The sequence below is a fragment of the Acartia tonsa genome, chromosome 8 (genome assembly GCF_053477335.1).
Source record: "Acartia tonsa isolate MP-2025a chromosome 8, ASM5347733v1, whole genome shotgun sequence".
Taxonomy (NCBI): domain Eukaryota; kingdom Metazoa; phylum Arthropoda; class Copepoda; order Calanoida; family Acartiidae; genus Acartia; species Acartia tonsa.
Genome location: NC_137267.1, coordinates 45,156,590 through 45,173,567, shown reverse-complemented (window position 1 = coordinate 45,173,567; position 16,978 = coordinate 45,156,590). Strand labels below are relative to the sequence as shown.

At 32.3% G+C, this 16,978-nt stretch overlaps 1 protein-coding gene across 1 annotated transcript in view; it reads left to right on the top strand.

Annotated features, from left to right (window-relative positions):
• The window catches only part of Marf (Mitochondrial assembly regulatory factor), a 63,906-nt gene extending 53,325 nt beyond the window's left edge, over window positions 1-10,581 (top strand). The window contains exons 25-31 of the mRNA XM_080170590.1: window positions 425-488; window positions 916-960; window positions 4,669-4,753; window positions 6,687-6,758; window positions 7,392-7,509; window positions 7,721-7,842; window positions 8,571-10,581. Coding sequence (XP_080026716.1) covers window positions 425-488; window positions 916-960; window positions 4,669-4,753; window positions 6,687-6,758; window positions 7,392-7,484 — 359 coding nt within the window. The 3' untranslated portion in view covers window positions 7,485-7,509; window positions 7,721-7,842; window positions 8,571-10,581. The remainder of the gene's footprint in view (window positions 1-424; window positions 489-915; window positions 961-4,668; window positions 4,754-6,686; window positions 6,759-7,391; window positions 7,510-7,720; window positions 7,843-8,570) is intronic.
• Window positions 10,582-16,978: the final 6,397 nt, after the last annotated feature.

The window sequence follows — 16,978 nt, the reverse complement described above, 5'->3', positions numbered from 1 at the left end:
TTTTTACTTCTCACTATTCATAATGTGAAATATATTTCTGAAAGTCTTGAGGTTTACATAGAAGTTTAAATAGAAGGTTGTTTTAAGAAATTAAGTATTAATTGTATAACTACCTCAGTCCAAACACTAAGAAACAATGTCTGTTTTACCACCAAACCTAAAGAGTTCTTCATTTTAGAGAATCTTATTTTTTAATTTAGGGGATTCCTCCCTTTTCCTTTGAATACGGATGCCCGTTAATCCGCCTGGTTTTCAATTAAAAATGTGCAATTTTTTTCTTTCAAATAAGAAATTTAGCATTTATCTATAGATTTATAGTTACAGAATTAAAATTTGGTATATCTTGAAACTATTCAGAATAAAATTCTACCACTTTTAATATTTTTTTTCTTAACAATCTCTTGTATTTTCTATTGTGTTTTAGGAATGGTATATGGCATTGTGTACTCGTATGAAAGATTGACTTGGACTAACCAGGCCAAGATGAGGTAACATATTTGTTTTTGAAAATTGATGTATTAGTATAGATGTATAATAACCTAGACAACTACCTGGCCCAAATAATGGGGACCTTTTTCGTCTGCCAGCAAATTGCTTTCTGCTCTTTTGTAGCAACTTGGCTGTATCTATATTTCCGACGCTATTGGTTGATATTTAAAGACCCAATTGAAGTCGGCACATGGTCCCAACCGCGTTGTTAGAGTTATATATATAAACCTTAAGAATATAATCGTTTTTTTTTTATATAAATTTGCGATTTTTTGCTACAAAATACCTCTGAATGTTTTGCGTTTAATGGATATTTGCACTCATAGAGCTATGTGTGTTGTTCATTAAAGCATACCTAATAAAATTGGTAATTCGTAAAAAAACATATTTTTAAAACTGTTGTGTTTTAACGAATAAATAATTTAGGTTGTTTAAGAGACAGTACGTGGATCATGCAGCCAGAAAACTCAGGTAAACTATTTTGTTGGTCCAAGGTCTTTGAGTGGGTCCACTCTTTAAAATCATACAAAAATGTTATTTATATGAACGAAGTACCATTATGATTTTTTATAATCTACTAAAAAATTGGTAAGAGTATTATGAATTCCTGACATAACTTAAACATCTGTAATTTATAATTATCAAGAGATAAAAATTACATAAATACATTTGTAAGCTTCAGTTACTAGGGTTGGCAATCCGTCCAATTTTTGGACCGGATTCGGATTTTTACAAAAATCCGCCCAAAAATGAAACAGATTACTCCGTGGATTCCGGATTAATTTTTTTAACGGATTCCTGATTGCGGATTCTACATTTTAAAAGGCATTTTTAAAAATATATTAAGGGATTAAATTTTATCGGGTACTGGGAAAAATCTAAAGCTGCGTTTTTTTCATATTTTCACAGTAGCTTTTCTCCTATTTCTAGACCCTACAACGGCCATTTTCTAACCCTTATTCAACCTAACCTAACAATTAACAATCCGAATCCCCTATTAAAATAACGGATTGCGGATTCAGATTCTGGATTAAAAAATTGTCAAAAAATTGGACGGATTCCAGATTCGGACTGCCAACCCTAATAAATACATATGAAATCTTCAGTTACTCAATATTTTTTATGTTTGAAACTATAATTTATGCTTTTTCTACTAGGTAGGCTATCTTTTTAAATAAAATATTTTTTTTTTCTTGCCGATGCAAAGTTATATGAAAATTTTTATCTTGTATTACAGATAAAGATGTTCTATGTTTGAACGTGCTATGAATCAATGGAATTTGCAAATATTTCCTCGAAAAAAAAACTTGAAGTTTAACATTTTTGTTCCAGTTGCAACTTATTCTTTCCTGCATTGGGGTGGATATTTTTCCCTAAAACATCAGAAGTATATTTTCAAATACGATACATTTTCGCTGTAATAAAACCGGTTCCTTATGACACCGGGACAAATGTATTGCACTTTACAACTATCGTTCAGTTCTCTTCTGGCCTGGAAAAACCTCCACGTCGATTTGAAAAATAACACAACTTTAAAAAATATCCTTGGATTATATATCAAATGCTTTGTTAAACTCAAACTCACATTTTATTTTCTTATGCTCAATGGAAACATTTAGGAGAAATATACCTAGGTAGGTACTTAAAAAATATCAATAAAACATTAAAAAATTTGTAATAAGGAGGATGTGCTTAAGGACCATTTGGGCAGGGGGGGGGGGGGTTTACTCGAGAACCCTTAGAGCTAGAGGGAGCTAATTTTGGATTTAAGCTTCTATGGGGCCAAAGTTACTTTTAAAATTATCGTCGACCCTCCACCCCCCCCCCAAAAAAATTTTTTTTTTTTTTGGGGGGGGGGTAAAAATTTTTTTTATTGCATTTCTCGCCGAATTAGCCAATTTGGAATCATTTGAGACCATGTTATTTTTTTCAAAAATTTTTCGCCTTACAAGCAACCCTGCGGGGGGACTTTTTTTTTTAAAGATACCAAAACTTGGGGTAATTAGTGACACAATCAAAAAGATTTCATCCAATTATCTTTAAAACTAAGAGAGTAGCATACTGTATTTAAGATATACCTTCATAAACGAGAATTTGAAGAAAATGACTAAGTCCCCCCGCAGGGTTGCTTGTAAGGCGAAAAATTTTTGAAAAAAATAACATGGTCTCAAATGATTCCAAATTGCCTAATTCGGCGAGAAATGCAATAAAAAAATTTTTTACCCCCCCCCCCCCAAAAAAAAAAAAAAAAAATTTTGGGAGGGGGTGGGGGGTCGACGATAATTTTAAAAGTAACTTTGGCCCCATAGAAGCTTAAATCCAAAATTAGCTCCCTCTAGCTCTAAGGGTTCTCGAGTAAACCCCCCCCCCCCTGCCCAAATGGTCCTTAAGCACATCCTCCTTTTATTTTGTTTTAGTCATGAAGTCACATTTCTATGTAAATGAACTCATTTTTAAGTCAAATCATTAATAAATAGGTTAGCTAGGTATACATTTCTTTTGTTAGTTTCCAAAACTTTTTAAAAAATGGAATTAAATACTATTCGCGGAAAACTGGAATTAAAATTAAGCTGTAAATATCTATTCCAGTAAATCAAGAAGTAAGGTTTTTTTCTAAAGCTTAAGATTTCATTATTTTCTCTTATGTGGGTCCTGAGATGGTTTTAGGCTTTTTTTATTTTTAAGTTTAAATTTTGGGATGTTTTTTTATGCCATCTTTCTTAGGAAACATTGTCAGTTTTAAGAATTATATTTTATATTCAAAAAGAAGATTTCTTTTTAATAAAACGTTTTTCATAATTTTCTAATTCAAAATTGATTGTGTTATTGTCCCCTGAGATTTTGCAGAGGATAAAAAAGTTGTTGGTACAGAAGAAAGAAAAAGTCACACCAGTCACACTTTTTTTTCTGCACAAAAAATTGGCAGTATCCACCAAATTTACAGTGGAGCATCGGTAACATATAAGTGCCTGTGAATTTTTCCATTTTAATCCTATAATATAAGGTTTATTTTGTCTGAAGCTTAAGATTTAGAAAATTATTTAACCAATTGGGTTCTCCTTTTCATGTATTGGGATGGTTTTAAGCAGTTAAAACAGTCGGACATTTTGTCCATGATTCTGGTTTGCTATTGGAGGTTAGTGGAGCTCAACCTCCATTTTTTCTTTGTGAAATAGGCAATAGTGTGGGGCGGGCATTGTTGGTCCATTTACATAAAAAGAGTTTCTTCCCAAATATTTCCTAAATGCATTGGAATTCTAATTTTTTCTTCTGTTCAAAACTTTTAATAAAAAAGTTTTATCTTTTTGACAATGATTGTTTGCAATTTTTTTGTATTGAAGTGCAAAATAATTTTGGTTATTTTAATGGATTTATTTTTACTTGGATCTTACACAAGATTTTCATGTTCTCTATTAAAGTGAAACTTGTAGCTATCCATCCACTTTACCCCATCCCGTATCCTCTACTGAATGAATAGTCTGACCAATAAGTGATGTCCATTTTGGCAACCTCAATTGACGACAGCTTATCCCCCTGTCATAATATCCACGTAAATTCTACATCCATAGTTGTAATACCAACAGATTATACAGATAAAGCCATTGGTGTGTAACAGAGGATAATTTTTCAGCTTTTGCAACGGCCATTCTAGGTTATGAAACTACAAAACCATGCATATAATGGTTTGAATATGTGTTAATCATATAATTTTTTCTAAATCTTTGTTTGTTGAAATACAGGGGGGTTTGGTGTTTATTTCTTAAAATAAAATTGCATCTTTTTGTTTGTGCATCTATTTCGTGTAAAATAACACAAAAACTTTTTTTAAAGATACCTATCATGTTTAAATATTAAGAAGTTCTCAGAAAGAACAAAAGAATATTTCGTCTTAAATCTAATCAAAAGTAAGAGTATGTCTCTGTGTGTGTCTGTCTGTGTGTTTGTACCGATATGGATCAACTCTGCAGTGAAGCTTCTTATAGGTCTAGGGAAGGGTTAGAACTATTTTTGTAGAGGGTACTTACGACCTCCCTAAAGTAATTGCTTCTGGAAAATATTATTAAGATTAAAACTAAATGTACAGTGGAAGGTTAACCCCTTCCCTTAGGTGCCCCAGAGGCCTCTAGGAGCATGTCGCTTGTCTAAAATATAATATAGAAAAAATGATGTTTGTTTTAGGTTGATTGTTGACATGACCAGCGCTAATTGTTCCCACCAAGTCCAACAGGAGCTGTCATCAACTTTTGCAAGACTTTGCCATCTGGTAACTTTTTTTTAACTAAGGGGACATCAGATTGTTTAATAATATAGTCCCAAAGTTTTATAATGACTTTGGCTTAATATATTGAATTTTGATTGGTTGTCCCAACATTTCAACCACTAATTGTAATCTAAATAAGGGGTAATTTTGTTTATCATAATTAATTACGTACATCAAATTTTGGGCCATTGTCTTATCCCTTTAGTTCCCAGAAAAAAATACCCCTATTGTATAAAAGTATTTGTGGAAAAGTATTGACAATGTTACTTTACACAATGCTAACCATGACTCAATCTTACCCCCCGGGCCCCAAAAGACGTTTTTTTAGCTAACGAATGACATAAAGATGGAAGCCATTGTCCCCTCTATCTTTGTCATCCTTATACTAAAGTAACAGGATGTTTGTCTGTGAGTCTGTTCCGAAGAATCTCGCTAACCGCTGAATGAACCGATCGGGTTCTTATTAACAGGGTAGCTTCTCATAGGTCCCGGGAAGGTTTATAACTATTTTTGGGGAGGGTACCACCACCCTCCCAAGAGAAATCACAATAAAATCGAGAAAAAAAAAAATATATCCGCCGCATAGTGTCGCTAGCGTAGTCGCGCTGCGTAGAGACATGAATTTAACAGCTGATAACATAGACAAATTATTTCTCAAATTAGATATTAAAAAAAACATTTAAATGCCACTAGAGGCCTCTAGGGGGCGTAGACGATAGTTTCAAAAGTAAAGTAAACAGTGAGGTATTTTTTATTCATTATTATGCCCTTTTTAAATAAAGGCATCAAGTTTTCAATTCTTCCACCAAAGCAAAACAATTTTCAATGATTTCTCGTCATTTGTATGGCCCTTGTGACATTTAAATCAAAAGTCTCCAAAGCTTTTAAATATTATAACTTTTTGATCAAGGCGTTCCATTTCAAAAAGACATCAGTTTTTATGACAACTATTCTTGTTTAGATTTATTTTCTACTTTGAACAAATGCCTTCCTGTTTAATTATATTCATTGAAGATTAATGTTGGGATAAGTAATGAATGTGACCTACAATATTTTGATTAATTATCAAAATTGTGCAAAAGAATTTTGATTATTTTAGTTTTCATGAAATTGGTCAATTGGTCAATTTAATCATTGAATTATGATTTAAAAAGGATAAATAGGGCGGTTAAAAATTCGAATTCGTTTGGAATTAATTTAAGATATTATAATAAACAATTAGGAAACATTATATTTTACACTAATTGCGACTTTTATGTGTTGTGTGTTTGTCTGATAAGATCTCGGAAACTGGAAGACCAATTATTCTACATTATAAAGCAATATTAATTAAGGGTAGGTTTTAGGCTATGTTGTAGGTCGTCAACTCTCTCCACAAACCTTTATAAATATGGTTCCCCCCTCCATAAAAGAAAAAAGAATGAATGTGGAAAGGGTCAACCCCTCCAACATTTGGAGAACATACCTAAATTAAATATTTCTAACAGGAAGGGAGGGGACATTGATCTGTAAGTTAAACTAGTAACAACAATTTATTATCACGCCCTCTTATTAAATTTGTTAGCTTTGGGTACTTTTGTTACCTCCTGATTAATTGGTAAAAAAATGTACCTATAATTTTTTCAAACAATAATCAATATCTACTGAAGCGGTAACTTTATTTATTATTATTGGATATGAACATCAATTTGTCGTACATAGTCTTAGTCTTTAAGATCCCTGATAATTGTTGATGCTAATGTTGTTGTTGTTAAGGTTGATGAAAGTACTGCTTACATGAAGGAAGAACTCAAACAGTGTCCAAACTTTTCAACCAATAATTATAATTGTTATTATTAAGGTTGATGAGAGTACTGCTTATATGAAGAAAGAACTCAAACAGATTGATAGAACTGTCCAAACTTCTCAACCAATAATTATAATTACTGTTGTTAAGGTTGATGAAAGTACTGCTGACATGAAGGAAGAATTGAAACAGATTGATAGAACTATTAAGGAGCTAGAAGAGGTAGGGTTTGTTTTGATCAGAGTTTTATGAGAGGGGAAAATTTATCGTTAATTTAGGTTGCTAACCTGGCCTCATTTATTGGTCAGTTCGTTCATCCAACAGGAGGGGAGACGATGGGGTAAAGGGGGTAAATGGGGAGGTATCGTTATTTTAGCCCACTGGCGAGTATCACTTTATCAGGGTACATGAAAATCTGGTGATAAAATATCGATTATATTATCTTAACTGGATAAATTCTAGACGTGATACATAAAACGGCCTTAATTTTGGTGTATCTCTAAACCAAATCTTCTTAGTTAAGTGCATCATTATTACTAGGTCAAAAGTGCATCAGGCGGGTCATCTCAAAAAACGCCTATCTTGGAAATTTAAAAAGCAAATTAATACCTACCTATTTGATTTTGATAAGACCCAGGTTGTTACTCACTGTGGGCTAGAATTGAATCAAATCTGCTCAGCAAATAAATAATTTTTGCCAGTTTTTTAAAAATTAAACTTCAACAGGATATGAAAAGGAAAGTCATAAAAGAGCATCGAAGAACATTGGGTTATTTAAATTAATTTATACCTGACCGAAATTTTAAAAAATTTAAATACAACATTTTAAATAGGTATTATTCTTTTTTTGTGCAGGTTTGCAGCAGATCCAAGGTGTTGAGAAACGAGGCATCCTTCCTGGCCAACAACCTGGATGTCTTCCAGAGATCATACCTGGATTCAATATAAACACATGAAATCACAATATAGCAGGGTGGGGACATTGAGCTGTTTATTACACTAGTCTCCAAACTTCAAAGTCTTATTATAACGTTTTTTTTATCCGTTGACTTGACAACTTTGGAGACTTTTAGGTGTCCAAACGTTTCAACTACTAATTGTAATCTGTAGAAGGGGTGATTTATTGTATCATCATTGGGGATGTACAGTACACCAATTTATTAGCCAATGTCTTATCCCTTTAGATCCCTGTGGACTCCTAATATAGACAATATATAGACTAGTTACGGATCAATATATATTATATACAACATGATATTCTTACAGTTCATAGTTTATTTCAAAGCTGCTTTCAATACTGAACCAGGTAAACCATATTTTTAAAAGCGAAGCTTTTCTATAATTAGGGTCGGTCCGTCCGTACGTCCGTCCGTAACGGATAGCTTTTTTTCGCTAATTTAGGCATGTTAGAATTGTCCTATTGATTTCAAACTTTGCATGGTGATTCCTGTAGTAGTTAGGTACGATTTAGAAAGCGTAGCAACTTTATAATCATTACCAGAATGTCCGTACGTCCATTTTAAACATGTTGATTTTTTTACTTTTTGAACAACAAATTTTTATGTGATCTAATAATCCGATTGATCTGATTTTTGGCATACTGATTCCTGGGACAACAAAGTACAATATTATAAGAGAAGCAACTCTATAATCAAGTCCTAAAAATGTAAGTATGTCCATAAACATTATTCTGTATCAAGTAGTTTTTCAACAATTTTACTTACAATTTTGCTTCGACATTTATACATTTATATTCTGATTATTCAGTTCTGACACTATACAAGTGTTAGTGTCTGTTTGTCTTACCGTTTCAGTGCTTCGCTTTTATGGATGTTGTCATCCTTGTTATAATAATATTATATTAATTGAAATAGAATATACGGGGATATTAGGACAGGGAGAAAATTATCGTCAATTTAGGTTGCTAACATGTACATCACTTATTGGTCAGTTCGTTCATCCCGTAAAAGGGAAGGTAACAATCAGCGGTAACTTAACTTTTATATGTTTCAATTTTACTATTTTTTATTTCAGGTTAAAAATTCATCGATTAAGAAAGTTTACCCTCCTCAAAATCAATCCAAATCTGCTTGTTATATTCATTTTAATTTATTGTCTTGTTATTTACCTATGTAACTTTATTAATTTGCATGATATTAAGAATCAATTTAAGCTAGATATTAATAAGTCTTTTCCAGTATGGCTACGAAACCGATTAACATCCGCTGTATTAGAACCGGTTCTCAGTCTTACTGAATAATCATGTATAGCATCTTATTATAGACCCTTTTCCACGAATAATACATAAAAATCATAATATAAATACCATTTGTCTTGCCCGGTCCTTTTGTCCTGGGGTCTAACAAAACTGTTTTTTATCTTATAATATTTGTATCTGTGGAAAGCTGTCTATATTACGATGCGAGTGTTTATCGTCCATTGTCCTAACCCTATATCCCCTGATACATGTCTGACCAAACTTCAAAATGTAAAAAGTATTTTTGCAAGTTTTTGAATGATAAATGAACTTTGAATATTTGCTTGTCATTCCCCCTTTTTAAATGGATAACACAACTTCAAAGCAAAACCTTTTTAACTTGCTTTTACCATTTAAACACTTTTTTCATCAAGGCTCGGCAGTCACTCTTTTAAAGAATGTTCAACACATTTTTAAACTATTGTTAGCTTAAATAATTTTTTTTAGTATTGCTTCGAATCCGATTAATATCCCCAAGATAAGAACCTGTTCTCATCCATACTGAAAAATCAAATTTAGCATCGTATTACAGTCAATTTTCTACAAATATTAAGTTAAAAAATTTAAAATTTATACCAGTTTTGATAGCCTGGGCCTTCGGTCCCCTTGGGGTTAACAAAACTGGTTTTATTCTTATAATTTTTATTTTAATAATTGCGGAAAGGTGTTTATAATACGATGCGATTAATATCTTTTCTCTTTGCATCATAAGAGAAAACCTCCTGCTCAAGTTTTATATTTTGTTAAAAAATGTTTTTTAGATATTGTTAAAACATTAAGCTTATTTTATTGTTTTTTTTTATATATATTGCTGAGCTTATAACTAATTTATGTGATCATGCCTTTATATTGTTTGCATGTTATTAATTGATTTTTTGTAGATTTTATTTGTCCTAATCAAATAGTTATTTTTCTTAAAAGCAGTCATTGAAATTTATTATGAAGTTAAAGAATACATAATGTTGTTAAAAAAAATCAGAATAAAAATCAAAATTAGATATTATTTCTAAAAATTTAGAATTACTGTCATATAATATGAGCTGAATTTATTTTTAAAAAGTTTGAGGCAAAGGGTTTTCTTTATGAGGGTAATTTTAGATTTTCATAAAAACATTAATTTTTGTAAAATGTCAATACCTTTTGATATTTTATTCTTTATCAAATTGAATTTAATGAAAAGTTGGTTCTTTAAGTCACAAAATAAAGTAGTATAACAGTAAGAGTTCTTGTATAAATGAAAATTGCAAAAAAAAAAGATTTAAACTCCTATTAGCTCTCATACCGATTACATCTTATGGGAATTTATGTCCTTTTTATACCCAGGGAAGGAGAGGCCATTAGTCCCCAAAGTTTTATTTATTTCTTATTCGTTGGCTCAACAACTTTGAAGACTTAAATTGAATTTTGGTTATTAAGTTGAGTGTCCAAACGTTTCAGCCTTTAATTGTAATCTGCAGAAGGGATATTTTTTTGTATTATCATTTTGGATGTACATCAATTTATTGACCACTGCTTTATCCTTACAGATCCCTGGGTAAAATTAATTCGAAAAAAAGTTGCAGATTTGTTTTTTTGGAGGGGGGTTCTACCTTATTTACTAAGGCAGTCTAGAAAAACGGCTGAAATTTCGAAATATTTTGTTTCGAATTAATTAAAGCTGCCTTTTTAAGGAGTGTACTGTTATCCTACTTTTAAAATGAATTTAAAACTAAATGTAATAGAATTTATTAATTAAATTGTAGTCAACAAATAGAAACATTTAATAAACTCAATATATACATTTTCAAACTGTGTTCATTTCATTTTACAAATTAGTCATATAAACAAGAAAGATTTATTTATGGCTTCGAAACCAAATCATATCCGCTGGATTAGAACTGGTAATTCTCAGTCATACTTAAAAATAATGTATCGCATCGTAATACAGACAATTTTCCACGAAAATTTAATTAAAAATCGTACCAGTTTTGATAGCTCGTCCCCGGGTTTAATCTTATATTTTTTTAATTTAATATCCTCGGAAATCTGTCTATAATACAATCCAGTAAACAAATATTATACTTTTATACACAAAATAAGAGCAACGAAATCTTATGACGATATAATTTCCCAAGCAAAGCTTTACTCAATGTAGTAATTCTACTATTCCAAGTTAACTTTTTATACAAGGGAGTGGGGGGGGGGTAGAGGTCCTAAAATGGTCATGGAGGGAGTGAACATTGTACTGTTTTTACTCTCATTCCACCAGTGTCCAAAACTTGAAAAGTGTAATTTTTTCTGTAACTAGCGGCTACACCCCTAGAATCATCTAGGGGCACATAAGAAAGGAGGGGGTAAAGTCGACCTCATTCCATTTAAAGTTGAGTTCAAAAATTTTTTGAGGGGGGAGGATTTTGAAGACACCGTCTCCAAAAATATTTTAAAACCTATGACCTAAAAGAAGCTTCACTGTAAAGACGAACAATATCGGTTCAGCGGTTAGCGAGATCCTTCGGGACAGACAACAAACGCTTACTACTTTATATAATAAGATAGCAAATTTTCTCAGCACTGAGTTCCATGAAAATATCTTCTTTTGTGCGTGCTGAGACCAGCGTATGCATCACGCAATCGTTGGTCGCTACCCCACCGACAATTTGCTCGAAGATGGCCAAACTGGTCGCATCGCAAACAAGTACGACTAGCAATCCTTGCCTTGATGGCCAGTGCCCGCTCTTGCAGGGCCTGGACTGAGCTGAATTCCTCCCCATAAAGAAGATCTCTCAGATGTTGATTCCATATCCCCCGGATAATCGCAAATATCAGGAACTTAATATCCTCACCCCACCAGTCGCGGTAGTTTGCTTGCATGTCCCCGATGTAGAACTCCAGTGGTTCATTGGGGTCCTGTTGCATACATAAGAACTCATTCTTGTACAGTGCCTCCATTGGCAAAAACACGTCATCAAACTTGGCCAGGACGTCTTTGTAAGGCGTGAGAGGGTCTGCTATTTTATAAAGGTCGCAGAGGTAATGTCCAGCCATCATACCATCTTCGCATTTTAGAGAACGGGCAAGGGATAGACAGCGCAACCCGTCATCATCATCCGTTAGACCAATCAGGTTCCAGTGCATTTCCATGCGCCTCACATGGTCCTTCCAGGAATCTAATCGTGGACCGCGGTATTTCGTGTAAATTTCATCCATCATCCGCATTTTGAGTTCTGTTGAAGACAGAACATCATCACTTGAATCATAAAACATTGTAACAGCTGCACTTGTAAATCGATCTCTCAGGAGTCGAGACAGAAAACTCTGAAATAGAAGTATGTAACTTGATTTAAAGATTCCTGTTATAAATTTACTTGATATCAATAACGCCTTTAATAATTAATAACTGTTAACAAATTTCACAATCAATGTTGTTGAAATGATATTATCAGCTGATCAACTTCTTCCACGCACAGACAAAACATGTGAATTTTTGTAGTGTTTTTATAAAAAAGCAAACTATATAAAAAAAATTATTTGAAATATCTATTATCAAATAATTTTTACCACAAATTCCACGGTATTAAAACACTAAAAACATCTTGATCAATTTTTATTATTTTTCCTTCCTTTTTAATTAAGTTGTTTTGTAAAAGAACCATTTTTAGACCCTAATTTTTAACTGTCCAAGGAATCTTCCTATTTTCATTTCACTATTATTTCTGACACCCCCATTTGTTTACCCTCTCCCCTTATTTAGAAGGAATTGGACAACTTGTAAATTCTTAGAACTTATCCTAGGGAAAAAAATCACATAGGAACCAAATTTAGTGTTGAATAAAAATGAAATCATATGTCTAAATCTAATTTATGTGTACTTATTGTATTTTAGAAAAATAAAGTTTTATGAAAAGAGAAAAAATGTCTTGAAAGCTCTTATAAAAACTTTTTTTTTGAACAGACTTGTATTCCAGACTGAAAGGATTCTATTTTTTGGGTGGATGGACAGCTGGAACTTTAGGCTTCGTGGCTTTTTTGATGATCTTTTTGATAGGAGAAGAAGTTGTAGCAGTGTCAGCCATCTTTACTCTGGTTGTTCAATGTTACTTGTCAATGATTTCAAAATCAAATTGATGATAGTGAGAAACTCATGTAAATATATAAACTTAGGAGAGAACCAAATAGAAAGCAGAATGCTTACAGGTTTAAAACTCCGTAAGATACATTGCTCCTGCATGTAGCATCCATGAAATGTTTAACCACCACCTAGATAAGGTGCTAAGGCCCCGCCCACAAATAAACATCTTCTGAATCCCCGCCCTCTAAACTGAAGCTTATGCATGTAACATCACTATAAGTATTTGACTCCGCCTTCAAATAAAACATCTCTTACAACTTTAAAAATTGTAAGAGAATTTTTTTCCTTTTTAAATCTTTGGGGGGTATCTGTTTTTCATCTATTTTGTACTTTAGTTATTTATCACTAGCAATAGCATTAAGAGTGGAAAGGGCAGTAAAATAGCCATTAACCGAACCAAGACTGAAATTTAAGAATAAAATATAGCATAAGACCAGCCTGGAATCTATTTAACCTTATTTAAAAGGGAACTCAATCAAATCAGTGGTTAGCGATGTTTTAATGGACCAAAAAACTACTTTAAACAGTAGGTTTTCGTTTTCCATAAGCTTTGTTTGTTAATCCAACAAGAATCAGATAATCCAAGAAAACTTATTTACTAAGTATATTTGCGATTACTTTTATTTAATGAAATCTTCTAATTTTTAACATGTACAAAACGGCCTGCTGTATTGCATCAAGATCCATGACAGATCTATATAGGAAATAAACGTCTATAATCGAGCTCGAATTCTCCAAGTAAAAAACGTTAAAAACTCATAGTGCTCCAATAATCCCTATTAAATTCTCATTGACCAGAACGATATGACCCATTATTCTACTTTTAGCATCAGAAATTCATTTTTTTTAATTCATATTGCTATTTGAATAACATTGAAGTATTTGATTTCTATTCATAACACAGAAAATTTAAATTTATAATATAGTAAATCTAAGAAAACTTAGTTTTAATATAAATTGATTCATGCGACACTCCCGTTATGTGGTCTGATATTAAACTAAACATTTGAACCCTTTCAGGACAAAAAATTTGAAATGAAAAATAGTAGGTGTATATTCTTTAAAATTACTGAATAAATCAGTTAAACAGATATTATAAAATAAGACGTTTAAGTCGTAATCTTTATGTGCAATTTAATATTTTTAAAAGAAAGAGAGAGAACGGGTCGATAGAGAGAGAGGGAGAGAGAGAGAAAACGAGGGGATAGAGAAAAAAGAGAGAAAGAGAACGGGGGGATATATATATAGAGAGAACAGGGGGATAGAGAGAGAGAGAGAGAGAGAAAGAGAGAGAGAGAGAGAGAGAGAGAGAAAGAAAAAGAGAGAAAGAAAGAGAGAGAAAGAAAGAGAGAGAACGAGAGAGAATTAGGGGATAGAGAGAGAGAGAAAGAAAAAGAGAGAAAGAAAGAGAGAGAAAGAAAGAGAGAGAACGAGAGAGAACGAGAGAGAATTAGGGGAGAGAGAGAGAGAGAGAGAGAGAGAGAGGGAGAGAGAGAGAGAGAGAGAGAGAGAGAGAGAGAGAAAGAGAAAGAGAGAGAGAGAGAGAGAGAGAAAGAAAGAGAGAGAACGAGAGAGAATTAGGGGATAGAGAGTGAGAGAGAGAGAGAGTGAGAGAACGTGGGGATAGAGAGAGAGAAAGGGGAGGGGGGGGGGGAAGTACATATTGAATTTTTTTATAAAATAAAATTTGAGTAAATATATCATTAAATAGCTTAAATACAAGATATTTTATTTGGACATACTAACGTGATAGAGCAGCTATGTAAAGCAATGGAAAAAAATAAAGATTTTGACTTTGACTTAAATGAAGGACATAACAGTTTCAAAAATTTTATTGTCGAGTTTAAATTCAATAGGACAATTCTAATATGCCTAAATTAACAATCAGAACTATCTGTTAGGGATATTCAGATGGACAGACCAACCCCCACTGTAGAAAAGCTTTGCTTTTAACAAGAAATAGATCATTAATATTATACAATCCCTTTTCAAACTGACCAATAAATGAGGTCCATACTGGCAAGCTATGTTGGGAATATTTACACAATTTTTCAGCCCTTGATTAGTAAATGAGAATTAGTAATGAGAAAATCACATTTTCCCCTAATCCTAGCCAACAGACGAACGGACAGACATTTTGGATTATAAATGAGATTCGCTACTAAATAACAGCGGAAAATGAATTTTGAAAATGTTCTATTATAATCTTGGTAAAAAAAGTAATTCAAAACAAACATTTTAGCTATAGGCGTACAGAAGTGCATTGCTTTCCAAAAAATTAAACCTTCTATATTAAATAGCAGAAGGGAAAATAAACATTTCTCCTACAGTAATTTTATTTATTTCAGAGCACTTAAAGACAGAAAGTAAAACTTTTTAAATTTAAATTTATTGACTTCGTTACTAACATTTAACAGATAAATAAGGATGACAAAATCCATAACTATAGAAGCTCTTTAATTAAAAAAATAAAAGGCAAAGCAAATGAAAGCAAACAGGTGCACAAAAGACAGAAATACTGAGTAATGATACTTAGTGGTATTTGAATCTTTACACAAAAAAATATCTTCGATAAAAGCTGTGAAAATCATTTAAGAGCATTACCGATAGACCGACAGACAATATTATTCTTAGAGTATACATGCATTAGTCAGCAAACATAAAATAAGCCTTCTGTCTTAACCCTGAAAGATCGGGCCCTCTACAAATTCTTAATACATCGGATTTTATACCTTAATATTTGCATCAGCTTTCTACCTTTCCAGTACGGATATTTAATATTCTCAAGAACATTACAGACCAGTGAACAACGTGAGCTGTAGGCTAGTATTTTTAATTTAGGATTCCTGTGAACTAATAAGTCTCAGAATGTACTAAACTAAATTAACTTTCTTTCTTATTTTTCCCTATTTAGACGCGAAAATACTTTATAATTTGATTTGTTCGTATTTTTAGTATCGAAGCTACTTTATAATTAACTTTGTCCGTCCGTCAGTCAGTCCGTCCGTCCGTCAGTCAGTCCGTCCGTCCGTAACGCTATGGGGGAAATGAGATTTACTCAGCTCCTATAAAAGATAGAATGCTGAAATTTGTTGACAACATTCCCATTATTAAGGAGCACAATTGACTATAAAACATCATTTGCGGTCGAACCGATTTTTAGCAGGTTTTAGGCTATTTTTATATTTTTCACATTTTTCTTCATATCTTCAGTGTTTATGGTCCGATTTTCAAAATTTTTACAGTTACAGATATCAAAATTAAATTTCCTGTCGTTTAAAGAAACAATCATCAAGGCCAGACTGCCTTTTTAGCAGGTTTTAGGCTATTTTTATATTTTTCACATTTTTCTCCATATCTTCAGTGTATGGTCCGATTTTCAAAATTTTTTCAGTTATAGATATCAAAATTAAATTTCCCGTCTTTTAAAGAAGACAACCATGACGGCCAGGCTGCCTTTTCAGCAGGTTTTAGGCTGTTTTTTTTATATTTTTAACATTTTTCTCCATATCTTCACTGTTTATAGTCCGATTTCCAAAATTTTTTCAGTTGTAGATATCAAAATTAAATTTCCCGCCTTTAAAGGAAATAACCATGACGGCCAGACTGCCTTTTTGGCAGGTTTTAGGCTATTTATAAATATATTTAACACTTTTTTCCATATCTTCAGTGTATATGGTCCGATTTTCCAAATTTTTAAAGTTTTTAAGGATTTAAAAATTAAATTTTTTGTCGTTTTAAGAAAACAACCATGGCGGCCAGACTGCCTTTTATCAGGTTTTTGGCTATTTTTATATGTTTTACATATTTCCCAAAATCTTTGTTTATTTTGATCCAATTTTCAAACTTTTATGGGATATCAGTATCAAAATTATTTTTCCTATTGTTATGAGCATCTTTAATATAATTTCCTTTGACCATCGTCATCATACAAAATAAAACAAGGTTTCATATTTATTTTATCCAATAAATCTATTCTTGATTTTAGTAAAAACCTTTTAAATCTACCTGTACGTATTCCCATCTACGATTTTTTGTGCTTCGCTACTTATGGATGTTGTCATCCTTGTTTTTGTA